This window comes from Anopheles nili, chromosome 3 (assembly GCF_943737925.1).
Source record: "Anopheles nili chromosome 3, idAnoNiliSN_F5_01, whole genome shotgun sequence".
Taxonomy (NCBI): domain Eukaryota; kingdom Metazoa; phylum Arthropoda; class Insecta; order Diptera; family Culicidae; genus Anopheles; species Anopheles nili.
Window position 1 is genome coordinate 34425824 of NC_071292.1, and position 14847 is coordinate 34440670.

General features: G+C 48.2%; 2 protein-coding genes across 2 annotated transcripts in view; one reads left to right on the top strand and one right to left on the bottom strand.

The window, feature by feature from the left end:
- The window catches only part of LOC128723345 (uncharacterized), a 95821-nt gene extending 84695 nt beyond the window's left edge, over positions 1 to 11126 (top strand). The window contains 12 exon segments of the mRNA XM_053817074.1: positions 63 to 674; positions 743 to 1072; positions 1201 to 1533; positions 1623 to 2765; positions 2846 to 3058; positions 3351 to 3746; positions 3812 to 4780; positions 4849 to 7116; positions 7203 to 7640; positions 7742 to 8254; positions 8351 to 8833; positions 8922 to 11126. Of these exon segments, the coding sequence (XP_053673049.1) occupies positions 63 to 674; positions 743 to 1072; positions 1201 to 1533; positions 1623 to 2765; positions 2846 to 3058; positions 3351 to 3746; positions 3812 to 4780; positions 4849 to 7116; positions 7203 to 7640; positions 7742 to 8254; positions 8351 to 8833; positions 8922 to 9163 (7940 nt within the window). The 3' untranslated portion in view covers positions 9164 to 11126.
- Positions 11127 to 11572: 446 nt separating this feature from the next.
- Positions 11573 to 14847, bottom strand: LOC128724126 (beta-alanine-activating enzyme). Its single transcript, XM_053817891.1, has 5 exons — positions 14633 to 14847; positions 13995 to 14564; positions 12479 to 13929; positions 12135 to 12418; positions 11573 to 11968 (listed from the first exon to the last, which is right to left on the bottom strand). The coding sequence occupies exons 1-5, from the start codon at positions 14845 to 14847 to the stop codon at positions 11573 to 11575; spliced, it is 2916 nt and encodes a 971-aa protein (XP_053673866.1).

Sequence of the window (14847 nt, forward strand, 5' to 3'; positions counted from 1 at the left end):
GAATTGCCTCGAGATCCCATGCCTTTCCGATCAGTTCATAATAGAACCCCTTCGTCCAACAGCGCCCGAACCAGTCAACGACGATCCTTGCAATCCATCGCCCTGTGGAGCAAACGCACAATGTCAGAATGGTATTTGCACATGCTTGCCAGAATACCAAGGCGATCCGTACCGAGGCTGCAGGCCCGAGTGCGTTTTGAACTCGGACTGCGCTCGGGACAGGGCCTGTATTCGTAGCAAATGTGTAGATCCGTGCCCGGGTACGTGTGGTCAAGATGCACTGTGCGAAGTGATCAATCATATTCCGATGTGCCGATGTCCGGATGGAATGGCTGGAAATGCATTCGTACAGTGTCGACCGCAGCAAGCCCCGGCCGTGACTAACCCATGTAGTCCATCGCCTTGCGGGCCTAACAGCCAGTGTCGCGAAATCAACGGACAAGCCGTGTGCTCTTGTTTGTCTGGCTATTTCGGTTCTCCACCTATGTGTCGTCCGGAATGCACAGGAAACTCGGAATGTGCGTTGACCCAAGCCTGCATCAATTTCAAATGTGCAGATCCGTGTCCTGGTAGCTGCGGATTCTCGGCCCGTTGCACCGTGGTTAATCATAACCCGATATGTAGTTGCCCTACGAAAATGACTGGCGATCCATTCACCAGATGCTACGAAATCGGTAAATTGCCTCAAATGTCTGCTGAAGGTGGTAACATTCTCACTTCACTGAATACTTTTATGTTGTAGCTGAAAAGTCTCCACCTTTGAATATTCCCGCTGATCCTTGTCAACCGTCGCCCTGCGGCTTAAATGCACAATGTGCTAACGCGAATGGTGTACCATCATGCAGCTGTCTACCGGAAATGTTAGGATCTCCTCCGAATTGCCGGCCAGAGTGCACGAGCAATTCTGACTGCTCGCGTGTTCAAACTTGCTTAAGACAAAAGTGCGTCGATCCCTGCATAAACGCATGTGGTATTGACGCCAAATGCCACGTGTCACTACATGTCGCAAACTGTTTCTGCCCGGATGGCTATGAAGGAGATCCTTTCCGAGCTTGCACCGTACTAAGTGAGTGTTAAACCTTTGCTGGTTTTTGCGTTTTGCGTTCGAATCAATTACTACAAGTAGCATTTGCCATGTAGCATTACATGAATGAATGAAATAGTGCATTACCATATTGTTACCATTTGTTCTTTCCACAGCCTCCACTCCGCCACCATTGGCCGAACCGAGAGATCCCTGCTACCCTTCGCCATGTGGTGTCAATGCCCGTTGTCATCCCAATAATGGTGGAGCGATAGTTTGTGAATGCATTGAAAACTACTTCGGAAATCCATATGAAACATGTCGTCCGGAGTGTGTCAGCAATGGAGACTGCCAGAAGTCGTTGGCTTGCATCAACAATCGCTGTAAGGATCCGTGTCCGGGAGTGTGTGGAAGAAATGCAGAGTGCTCCGTTGTGAACCACACACCAGTCTGTTCCTGTCCGGATGGAATGAAGGGCAACGCGTTTGAACAATGTTTGCGCGAAGAAGGTACGCTGGGTGACATTCGGGACGATCATCATGTTATGGGTATGGAACGCCACCTAATAAAACCTGTTTCACTTCACTTGTTTATATAGCTCCACCGCCACCATCGGACCCTTGCTACCCGTCCCCTTGTGGCCAGAACACCGTATGTCGTGTGTCCAACGGTAATGCAATATGTGAGTGCTTGCCCGAGTTCAAGGGAAGTCCGTTCGGAAGGGGTTGTTACCCGGAATGTGTGATCAACAGCGATTGTCCACGGGATAAGACGTGCGTCAACAAGAAGTGCGTTGATCCATGTCCCGGTGTTTGCGGCTATCGAGCGGAATGTCACGCTATCAACAACAGTCCGGTGTGTTCGTGTCCGAGCAACATGATCGGCGATCCGTTTGTCGAATGTAAAACGGCACCACCCAAGGATCCGTGCAGTCCATCACCCTGTCGAACGAACGGTATCTGTCGCGTCGTTGGAGATCGTGCTGAATGCCAATATCCGGAGTGTATTATCAATTCGGACTGTTCGACAAACCGAGCCTGTTACAACCAGAAGTGTCAGGATCCGTGCATTGGTGCGTGCGGCATCAATGCGTTGTGCAATGTTATCAATCATGCACCGGTTTGCTCCTGCCCGGCTCGTCATGCAGGCTCGCCATTCGTGCAGTGTATGCCGCAACGTGACGAACCTATACGGCCCCAACCGGAATGTGCCAGCGATAGCCAGTGCACTAACGATAAGGCGTGCATTAACGAGCAGTGCCAGAATCCGTGCACTGTCGGTACGGGTCTGTGCACGCAAAATGCCGAATGTCGCGTACAGTTCCACCGTGCCATTTGTGCCTGTCGCGAAGGGTACACCGGAAATGCGCAGCTGGCTTGCTACGAAATCGGATGCCGAAGCGATAGTGACTGCCCAGCTACGGAAGCGTGCGTGAACAGGAACTGCATCGATCCGTGTCGTCACACGCAGTGCGGTCGAAATGCATTGTGCAAGTCGGACTACAACCACAACGCACGTTGTCACTGTCTGGACGGGTATCGAGGCAATCCATTAGTGGGCTGCACCCGGCCAGAGTGTACCAGCAACGATGAATGTCCATATCATCAATCGTGTCAGAACGAGCAATGCCGAGATCCGTGTAACTGCGCCCCGAACGCGCAATGCAGGGTAGACAACCATCTGGCAACGTGTCGGTGTCCACCAGGATATACCGGCGATGCACAATTTTCGTGCGAGAAGAGTATGTTTCCTTGGCACGATGGTGTTCACTAGAGTTGTTCCCCATTTAATGCATATTTATTCTCCTTCTCCTTCAAACAGTTCCGGTGCGAGATCCTGCACAATGCACGATGGATGCGGACTGTCCGAGCAAACTGGCCTGTTTCGAAGGTGTTTGCAAGAATCCTTGTACGGAAACGAAACCGTGCGCGGAACATGCTGTTTGCACGGTGCAAGACACACTACCGCTGCGTACAATGTACTGCGTGTGCGAAGAAGGATACGCGGGTGATGCGGAAAAACAGTGCTTGCCAGGTATGAGCAGATTACTCCTGAAATTGCCCTACCAATGCATCATAATTATCGCTCAAGTAGTTATATCCAGTAGCATTCTTTTCAAGCTTTTAATGTATCTCTCTGGCTTTCAGACAAACGCTTCACCAATATTCCTTACCATTTTCAGCCCTATTTGTTATGCCTTTTTCCTATTAATATTTGTTAGAAAGAAAAAAAAACCATCCTTAGACAATGCTTCGTAGTGCTTTGTTAGCTAGAATGAATTTTCATGTTCCCACGACTAACGAACGTGTTTTATCGTTGCATGCAGTATCCAAAGATGAACCGGGATGTTACAGCGATGTGGAGTGTGCACCTACCGAATCATGCCGTGCGAGGGTTTGCGTGGATGTTTGCAGCAGCTACAATCCGTGCGCATCGACCGCTGAATGTTTGGCTCAGAGTCACAAAGCGATCTGCTCGTGTCCCGTCGGCACGGTAGGTGATCCATTCCAGAACTGCTACAAACCGCCAGTTGTATCACCGGAGTGCGTTGTGGATGCCGATTGTTCGTCCAGCATGGCTTGCGTCAATGAACGGTGCCAGGATCCGTGCGCTGGTAGCAACCCGTGTGGAGGTAGCGCGGAATGTCGCGCTATCTATCATCGTCCACACTGCACCTGTCCCATCGGATGGGGTGGTGATCCTAAAACGCAATGTTACAAACGTAAGTACCATCACTGCTCGTTACGGTTTTTTGCGTAAACTCAACGGCTTTCGTTTGTCTTGCAGCGGAATGTAAAATCGACTCGGAATGTCCTTTCGATAAAGCATGCTTCAACGAAAAATGCATCAGTCCATGCACGTACGGTGCCACGCAATGCGGACGTGGTGCAGATTGTGTCGCACAAAGCCACCGAGCCGTGTGCATCTGTCCACCAGGTACGCAAGGCAACCCGTTCGTATCCTGCGTCACCGGAATGTGTCAGTACAACGAGGACTGTGCCGAGCATGAAGCTTGTGATCGATTGAACCGCGTATGTCGACCAGTTTGCGATGATCAACCGTGTGCTCGTACTGCGACGTGTATAGCCAAGAACCACCAGGCAAGCTGCGAATGTGCTCCGGGAATGCGTGGCAACCCGTACGTCGAATGTATGCGTGACGAGCCCGAACCCGAGTGCCGTATGGATAGCGAATGTGCTTCACAGCAAGCATGCATCCGGAACCGGTGTGTTAATCCTTGTACCGAGCTGACGCCCTGTGCGAACCAGCAGACGTGCAGCGTGATCGACACTCTGCCATTACGCACGATCATCTGCGCCTGTCAGACGGACATGCTGATGGATCGTTCCGGAAGCTGCAAACCGATCGTCATTGAAGAATGTCGCTCGGACAATGACTGTGCTGATACGGATCGGTGCGTGCGAGGACAATGCGTGATGGCTTGTAAGGTTGATCCGTGCGGTATTAATGCCCAGTGTACTTCCGCTAACCATCGAGCGCAATGTACGTGTTCTCCGGGATACGTCGGAAAGGCTCACATCGAATGTTTGCCTGAACCGAGGGTTACGTCGCCGAAGGAGTGCGTGGTCGATGATGATTGTGCGTACGATCGTACCTGCTTCAACGATCGCTGCGTTAATCCTTGCGTAAGTGATGCCTGTGGACGGGGAGCTCTTTGTCGTGTCAACAACCACAAAGCGGTGTGCAACTGCCCAAGTGGATTCACGATGGATGGCAACGGAAACTGTGTACCACGTAAGTGTTAATTTTGCCACTTCTGAAGCTCTTTTTACAATGCGTAACACGTCCTTTCTCTAATTTAGCTGCCGGTGATCTGCCACGTTGTCGATCGAATTCGGACTGCACGCGAAGTGAAACGTGCGTCAATGAAATATGCGCGAACCCGTGCAACTGCGGCCAAAATGCTGATTGCTTCGTTAAGGATCACTATCCGGTGTGTAGCTGCAAGCCAGGCTACTCTGGTAACGCACAAACCGGATGCTTCAAGCTGGAGTGCCAGAGCGATAGCGATTGCACGAACGACAAGCAATGTGCGAATGGCGCATGTGTCGATCCCTGTCAGTATCAGGATCCTTGTGCGCTTAACGCGGAATGCTTCGGTGATCGTCATAAAGCTGCTTGCCGCTGTTTGCCGGGTCTTGAAGGAAATCCCTTCGAGCGTTGCCGAAGGGTGGAGTGTCACTACGATGGCGAATGTCCGAAGACACTTGCCTGTCAGCAGGAACAGTGTGTGGATCCGTGCGCAAATTCACCGTGTGCTCAGAATGCCCAATGTTTCACAGTCAACCACCAGGCGCAATGCAAGTGTCCAGAGCATATGCCAGAGGGCAATCCCTATTCGTTCTGTAGACCACGAGCAGTGGAAACCGAAGAGTGTCGTGTCGATGGAGACTGTCCCAGCCGGATGGCTTGCATAAGAAATCGATGCCTGAATCCTTGCGATGAACTAAAACCATGTGCGGAATCGGCCCTTTGCACCGTACAGGACACCGTGCCCGTACGTACGATGGTTTGCGAATGTCCACCCCTGCACGTGCCCGATATTTCCGGTGCGTGCAAGCGTATCGTGCTGCAAACGCCGATCGACGTGTGCACAAGCGACTCCGAGTGTCCTGAGCAGCATGCCTGCATCAACCGGCAGTGTCGCGATCCGTGCAGTTGCGGAACACACGCGACATGCACGATCAAGAACCACCGGGCAGTGTGTTCATGTGAAGAAGGCTACGAGGGCAACCCCAACATAGCTTGCCGGGCTATCGGATGTCGCGTGGACTCGGAATGTGAATCGAGTAAGGCGTGTGTGAACGGAAACTGCGTAAATCCGTGCTTGGATGAAAACCCATGCGGCGTAGGAGCCGAATGCTTCGGCCGAGCGAATCGTGCCGAATGCCGTTGTCTCAGCGGCTATCGTGGCAATCCGCTGGTACAGTGCAACGTGGTCGAATGTCGTAGCAACAACGATTGTCCGGATGACAAGCAATGCCGCAACTCGCAGTGCGTCAACCCGTGTATCTACGAAAATTCGTGCTCACCGCGAGCGGAATGTCGCGCCCAGAATCATCTGGTTGTATGCCGTTGTCCGGTTGGGCTGGTGGGCAATCCCTACGTGGACTGTAGACCTGAGATTGTGCCCGAGTGCCGATACGACACGGAATGTCCTTCACATCTGGCCTGCATCGACAACAAGTGTGTTGAACCATGCAGCGCACTAACGCCGTGCAATCAACCTGCCCGATGTGAGGTCGTGCCGTCTTCACCGGTGCGTACTATGCTGTGCACCTGTCCGGATGGATACGTCAGCAGCGGTAGTGGCACGTGCAAACCGGTGGTAAAGGCCGGCTGCATATCCGACTCGGACTGCTCCAGTGATACGGCTTGCATCAACAGTATCTGTCGCGATCCGTGCAATTGCGGACCAAATGCGGAATGTCGCGTCAAGGACCACAAGCCCGTGTGTTCTTGCGCGCAAGGATACGACGGTGATCCAGAGACGCAGTGCATCAAGATCGAATGTCGCTCGGACAGTGACTGCTCGGGTCAGCATACCTGCTACAACAGGCAGTGTGTGCCGGCTTGCTCGATGGAAAACTGCGGCACACAAGCCGAATGCATCGGTGTTAACCATCGAGCCGTCTGCGAATGTCTGCCAGGATACGATGGCAATCCGAGGGTGGCCTGTAAGCTAATCGGATGTCGCCGTGACTCGGACTGCCCACTGGACAAGGCGTGCATCAACGGAAAGTGCGATAATCCGTGCGAGTTGCAGGCGGTTTGTGCCCAGAACGAACAGTGCCAGGTGTACCAGCATCGGCCCGAGTGTGCCTGCCCGCCACCGTACGAAAACGATCCGCTACAGGGTTGCGTGTTGCGAGATGATCGCTGCATGACTGACGGCGAGTGTCCTTCGCAGACGGCCTGCATACAGGGTGAATGCGTGAACCCGTGCAACGTGACGGAACCGTGTGGTGTGAATTCGATCTGCAAGGTACTGGACACACTGCCCGTGCGCACCATGATTTGTGAATGCCTTCCAGGATATCAGGGCAACGCTGCAATACAGTGCGATAAGAGTAAGTGATCATCCGAAGGCAACCATCAGATGTGTGTGATGATGTTCTGACCATGATTTCTTTCCTTTACTTCTTCTCACTCACAGTGGCGCTGTGTCCAACGGATCGAGGATTCGTGCGCAATTCGAATGGAGAATGCGTTTGTCCTCCAGGATATGGGCTTTCGTTGTACGACGATTGTCAGCCTTGTCGCGAGGAAGACGGCCTCAAAGTAGACGAAACCGGTCGATGCGTGTGTGCACTCGAACGAGGTCTCATAATCGACGAGCGTGGCCGATGCATCTGTCCAATAGAATACGGTTACCGGCTGACCAGTCGCGGTGAGTGTGTTCGAAGCGAAAAGCCAGAGTGCGAACGAGACGAACACTGTGCCGATTGGCGGTATTGCAACCTGGAATCGAAGACATGCGATGACCCATGCCAAAGGAAGACCTGCGGCACGAATGCTCTCTGTAACGCAACTAACCATCAAGCAGTTTGTCAGTGCATAACCGGTTACACTGGAAATCCGGAGGAACATTGCAGTAAGTACTTCACCCAGGACACTTCCAACGACTGCTGGAACCATATCGATTGGCTCAAGTGTGTGATGTGCAATGATCCAATGGTTTCTTCTATTTTGCAGATCAAACAACTAACTTCCGTACAGACTTCCCTCAGCCAGAAATGGTAGTGACATGCCAAGCCGATGGTGTGCAGGTCGTCATTGACCTGGCGGAGTCAAACTTCAACGGTGTGCTGTACGTGAAGGGCCACAGCAAGGACGAAGAATGTCGGCGCGTCGTGAACCTGGCCGGAGATACGTCGTCTGCTCGCACGCAGATATTCAAGGTGCATTTCGGTAGCTGCGGACTGATCCATATCAACGGTATTGCGAGCTTTGTACTAGTCATCCAGAAGCACCCGAAGCTGGTGACGTACAAGGCCCAAGCGTACCACATCAAGTGCGTGTACCAAACCGGAGAGCAGAATGTCACGCTCGGCTTCAACGTGCAGATGTTGACGACGGCTGGTACGATTGCCAATACGGGTCCACCGCCTACCTGCGCCATGCGTATAGTGGCCTTCAACGGAGAGGAAATCAACTCCGCTGAAATCGGTGACAATCTGCGTTTGCAGGTGGAAGTGCAGCCAGCAAGTAAGTGCTTCTTTCGCTACCTACGAAAAATGTAAACCATTGCTACGTAAACTAACATTGAATATTCCTGTTGCTTCTTTTCCGACCGCTCTACAGCTATCTACGGTGGATTCGCACGAAGCTGCGTGGCCAAAACTATGGAGGAAAGCGTGGAAAACGAATACATCGTTACGGACGAAGATGGATGCGCAACAGATCCGTCGATCTTCGGCGATTGGGAGTACAATGCAGACACAAACAGTCTGCTAGCAAGCTTCAACGCATTCAAGTTCCCCTCGAGTGATAACATCCGGTTCCAGTGTAACATCCGGGTGTGCTTTGGAAAATGCCAACCCGTCAATTGTCACGGAGCAAATGCCTATGGAAAGCGACGCCGTCGTCGTGAAGCGATTGGTATCGAGATGGCACGCACGATTGAGGTTGTGTACAACCGTACCAAGCGTGCTGCGGATGATACGGCATTGGCAACCGATGATTCGCTTGGAATGGAAGGCACGTTGCGGGAAGAAATTACGATCCAATCGAACGCAATCCTAACGCTGGAGAAACGCGAAGAACGTTCGTTTGATTCAAACAACAGTACGTATCACGAACATTGTGATGGATTCTTGCCCTTCTTTACTGGTCAACATTTAACAAAATTTACTCCTTTTTCTCCCTTCTACAGTAACTCCTGCGGCACAACGTGTGGAGGATATTTGCGTGTCGATGATCGGGCTGATATTGGCACTGGTCATCACCGCCCTGCTGGCACTGGTTGCCGTGGCTGTCGCCGTGTCCTGTTGGTTGATGGCCTATCGACGAAGGCCAACAATCACTGGACCGCTTCCACATCCACCAGAGTTTCCAAATCCTCTGTTCGCACATCACGAACCATCGGAACCATCGCATCATGATTTCATGGGATAGTACTATAGAGATATCGCTACTAAATAGAAGAGAAACGATAAGCGAAAAACGAAACGAACTAACCGAAACGACAAAACACGGACACACGTGTACTACTACTAGGACTATTGTCAAAAGTGCTGCGGCTGCATATCAATCACTAATCCGAGATTAGATGTAGTTGCTAACTCATTAAACGATAACCCGAATCATCCTGCCGTTCAAGGTTCCAAGGTTATTTCCAGGTCCTTCTGTTTTTCTTTGTCTGTTTCTCCCTCTCGCTCGCTCTCTACGTTAGCCCACGTATGGCGAAGAAGATTGAGACGGAACTGTAAATAATACCTACTCTCCCCTGAAAAAAAGAAAACATTTAAATGTTCTTACTGCTCAAAGAGCACTGATATGCTCTCTTTCTAAAGCAAAAGAAAAACGCATCCCAGCCAGAGCAGCTCGAGAAATCACGGTCCTCGAGCTAGTTTGAAACACGAACCCAGTGTCTTTTTAGGTTACATTTAGTTAGCTTAATTGAAAAATCATACTAGCATTATATCCTCTGTGGAATGCGAAAGATCAGGCTGCAGGTGGTTAGGATTGGTGGAGATGTCGGATTGTTTTTGACGGGTCACAAGACCCCGGACGAACGCGCTCAGCCATGGTCGATCGCATTCCAGCTCACGATAGCATCTCCTCCGTCGGTCGTTACTAGTCCTTTATTTATTAATGTTAATATGATGGTTAAAACGGCACCGAGAAGACCAACCAACCAACGAACCACTCCCGGTTTACGGCGCTTCCGTGCCCTGCAGCTGGACCAAACTTCAGAGACAGGCAACGGGCAGCGCATGTGCTTGAACGTGTATGCAGGCGTTGTTGCCTGCCCGCACGATATCCTTACCGGCATAGTGTGGTGCACTATTCCGAACGAGTTGTATGAGAGGTACGCTCACGTTTTAACTGTAATTTATTGATATTTTAAAGTATGCCTTTGATATATACTGAACGAATGAATGACGATCGCCGGAGGATTTGAGGGCGGGGCTTTAGATATTACGAAATAGTACGGTTGATTTTTCCCAATGTTTTTTTACATTCGAACTCCTTTCGAAAAGCACATTAAATGTTGTAATATAGTTTATTTTTCCTTTGGCCTGTGGGCGCTCAAACAAAACGCGCACACAAACCCTAAGTGCTGCGATGTGAAATAATGTATCATTCGGTTGCACTTTTCAACCGATACCACCAAGCAGGTTGAATCACAAAAAAAAACACGCACTCACTTCCTTGTACTGCCACACGGTATTCATCGCGGTTCACTGTAGAAGCTTTTTATTTTTGTATCGTTTGTAATAGTTTGGGCTAGTGTATCAACGTCAGGAGGAACTGTTAAGCACATGTAGGGAGCAGCGACCTTACTTGTTGCACACGCAGTCCTGCCAATTGAGGTAACTTTCCAAGCTCGAATGTACAAGAGATGAATATTCTACTGCTTCTCCTGAGCTGCAATACCGACTGAAACCAAATCTACTGCCGAGTTTCTCTATACCGAAGGTAGTTTTACAATTCTCCTCTAAAAGCAATCGGTATGTTAGTTGTGTTTCTTAACAAGCTCAAACACACCCACATACATGATGTAATGCTACCATAACGCAGCACATTTCGACCAGATTTTGAAGGCTTTTTAAGAAGGCTCGTTTTCAACTGCCGTGGCTTGCATTAGCTTCGTTCAGCCTATAGTAGATGTATAATTATATTCAGGTTCTCTCAAAAGACTGCCACCAAAACCAATCAACACTAACGTAATGTTGCTCACGTTGCCTGTATAACAGAGAGTGTACAGCATCTTCCTGTTTGCAAACATTTGTACTATGTTTTTAGTTTCTCTCTATGCAGCCGTTTAGAAACATTCAACGCACTTTTACGAATACGAATAGTTAAAAACGAAACGAAACTAAACCAATAGGAAAAATAAAAAACGACAATAAACAATGATACTAATCAATAAATAGTGTTTTCATTTATGTTATTTCAGAATTATTCTTTTTCCATGTACCTTGATTGCTGAAACCGATCGATCCTCGACTGTTAGTAGTCTGAGCTTTTATTTTTTTTAATTAGTCATGTATCATGTCTTTTGGGACGGTTCGACATCGGCACTGAGAACTAATGTGTTGAATTCTACGCTTCACGCTGTGTTTTCTGATTATTTTTTCCGTCGATTCTTCCGTAAATTTCAGTTATGCATCAAAGCCAGAAAAAATCAAATCAAGTCAGAATTATTTTTTGGAGAAGAATTGTTTATTCCATGTTAAACTAAATAAACTAAACTAACTAAACTAACTAAATTCCATGTTTAGTTTATTCCATAAACTAAAAATAAATAGTTTAACAATATTTATCACACATTGACTAATGATCACGCTATGGCCTCGTTTACGCATTCACAAGTATTTTATACAAATAATTGTCCCTACATCCGATAAATACGACATTGTCGCAGGCCACAGGAGCAGCAAACAATTCACCATTCATTTGTACAGTGGCTACAACTTTCAACTCATCGCCTTTCTCCCGTAAGTCGACTAAATTAATAAATCCAACCGATGCGCAAACCATCAAATAATGCCCAATAAGCAGGGGAGTTGCGTAGATTTGGGACTGAACTTCAATTTTCCACATCTCGTTTACAGCATGCTGCTTTTTTGGCAAATACTCTACGCAGTGAACGTTCCTATCGTAACATCCTACCGCAAGATGTACACTATCATGTGAGTGTTTGATAATTTCAAACGATGAAAATACATTGCCAGGAAACTTATATGTTGACATCTGAAAACAGAGCAGAAAATTTTCGATTAATATAAGCATTAGTACTTGCCATTTGTATAAACTCGTGAATTTCCATGGAACATACTAAGCGTGTGAGGCATAACCGACGTTTTATCAGTTACAAAAATTTGTTGAGATAAGTTGTTTAGACATGGTTAATACTTACTTGTCCTCCATCCGATGCATCGTAAATCCTCAATGTTCCATCCACTGCACACACTACAATTTTGTTATACTTCCGCAGGAACACCGGTGTGCTAAAGATCGGAACATTGACACACATTGTGTGGCTCCAAACACAGCACCCCGTGGCAACGTTGATTGATGCAATTGTACCGTCCAAGGTGGCAACAAATATGAATCCTGGACCTTCGCCATCTAAAACCACCGGTTGCGATAATATTGCCTTCGTGCCGATTTTAACTTTCCACAGCACCTTCACGCTGTGTCCTGTCTGGAGAATAATAAGAATCATAAGATCGCAGCATCGAAATTGTACCGTGCTTACACTTACTCCAACTAGACAGTGCAAATTGTTGGTGGAACCGTAACTACCCACTATGATGGTATTTGTATCCGGTAACACAACCGGAGTGCATTTAATCATTCCTTCGGCATCGTACTTCCAAACAGTGGTTCCGTTGAGGGGATTAAAACAGTACAAAAACCCGTCATAACATCCGACAATGCCAAGCACAGGGTGGTCGCCGTGGCTGAAGAAAGTAATCGAACACTCAATCCGATCCGAAAGATAGAAACGGGACACGACTGCGTTCGTGTCGAAATTGATTGTGAGCACCATTCCAGAATGACTACCCACGCTTACAATATGACCAGTTCCGCGGCAAAACGTTATCGCTGCACGAGAATCGATACATTTTTCCAGGTCATGTTGAGAGGAAATTTTCAATTTGTTTTCAATATTAACCCTCCAAGCATTACCGGATACGCGGTCGGAAACGATATCTTGAGCTTTCCTTTCAACATAAATCAACGCCTCTTCTAGTGGAACGTTTGGGCTCAGCAACATTGTAAGCAGCTCCGACAATCGTACATTCAGTCTCTCCTCCATTCTTGCATGCAATCGAAGCGCGCCAATCGATGTTCCACCACGATCAATGAATGAAGAACTCATTTTCAGTTTTTTACATTCGTTTCGCTCAATGTTTTGGAATTCTGTTGCGATTCCCATCGCGCTAAGCTCGGCTCGAAAATATTCAACCGGTTCGTGTTTGGCATATGATTTTTGTTTTATTTGCTCGTACAGTTTTCTCAAACTGTGAGAGCTAATTTTCCCGTGGGCAGATAACGGAAACCTTTCGATGCGGTGAAGCTCATCTGGAAGCTGTTCTGGTTTCAGCTTTGATCGTATGCTTTTCCACAGATCCTCTAGAAGCGAATGACCTGCTCTACTCGATTTGAAAAACATCACCAACCGATCGTTTTCACCCACTACGCATGCGACACACTGCTCGACAGCAACATGATCTTTTAATGCTTCTTCGAGTTCCTCCAAATTCACTCGACATCCGTATCGTTTGATCATCTTATTGCATCGTCCACGAAAGACATATTCACCCTTCTTCGTTAGTTCCACTAGGTCGCCGGTCGGACGAAATAGAGGCTCACCTAGCTGGTGGATGTCGCTGTTGTCTTCAGCCTCTCCTATTATATTACATTTCCTGGTAACGCTTCCAATAAATAGTTGCCCTGTGAGAGTCCCCCCTTGTACATTTTCTTCTGTTTTCACCAAACCGGTATCGATATCTCGCAGCTGCAATACTATCGATGGATCCAGCGGTGTTCCAAGCGGCACATCTGCGGTCTGCCCAGAAAGGGACACTTCCTGAAGCAAACTCCAGCAGGAAAGCTCTGTAATACCGTAAATGTTATACACAGCTGTACGGCAATCCAACACCACCGGCAGTAACGGAAACTTCTCACCACCCAACACTAGAGTTCTGAAATACAAAAACAAAATCATACTCTAATGGACATTTGAAGTATTTTATCTATCAATTCGAACCTAAGCGTTGTCTGAGGACCTAGAATCCTTTCTAAAATGTCTTTTGCGCTCCACCTACAAAATAAGGAAGGTGTCATCTGCATGAAAGTGACACCCGGTGAAATTATGGGCAGCAGTCGATGTGATGACAGCCGTATTGCATTGTCCACCATCAATAGGGTAGCACCGGAATTTAATCCCAGCAGAAGGTCGACAACGAATGGATCGAACGTTGGTGGAGAGCACACAAAAATAACGTCACCCTCCGTTAACTTAAACTTCTCGCCAAGCGACACTATATTAGGCATGATGCAGGATTTGGGGACGTATACGGTTTTCGGTGTGCCAGTCGAGCCGGACGTTCGAACACAAAATGCTAGCTCAGGATCACGTTGTGTGCTGGTTTCAGAGAGAGCTAGCATAAGCCGCATTGCATCAATTCGAAATCCAAGTTGTGGGCTTACACCATCGCATATCCGATCCGATCCATGATCTTCCAGAATAAACGCTGCACACATTTCATAGCCCGATAACAGCTCTTTGCTAGATTGGTAATCTATGCAGCAGAAGCTATTTCCTGACACGATAATGCTGCGAAAAAGATCGTATTAGAGCGAGGAGCCGTTGTTGTTAATCATTCAAATAGCTTGTTTTAATACCCTCCAATCGCGACGATCAACGCAGGACAGTGGCACAATTTCACACCTACAAGTTTTCTCTCGATATTCTGTTCGCGCAATATGCACGCTACACTTTGGATGTCTGTCCATAATTGACTGTAGCTAATCTGCCTGTAAATTGTATCGGAGCTATAAAATTTCAATGCTATTGCTCTGTTACACTTTTGAAAAACTGTTGGGTCTAGTAATTGCAT

What these genes read in the sequence shown, in the direction of transcription:
- LOC128724126 (XM_053817891.1), bottom strand. Translation starts at nt 14,847, where the DNA reads ATGCAATTACTAGACCCAACAGTTTTTCAAAAGTGTAACAGAGCAATA. An exon ending in TTGATCGTCGCGATTGGAGG is followed by an intron (nt 14,565 to 14,632) that starts GTATTAAAACAA and finishes TCTTTTTCGCAG; the next exon opens with CATTATCGTGTCAGGAAATA. An exon ending in GGTCCTCAGACAACGCTTAG is followed by an intron (nt 13,930 to 13,994) that starts GTTCGAATTGAT and finishes TTTGTATTTCAG; the next exon opens with AACTCTAGTGTTGGGTGGTG.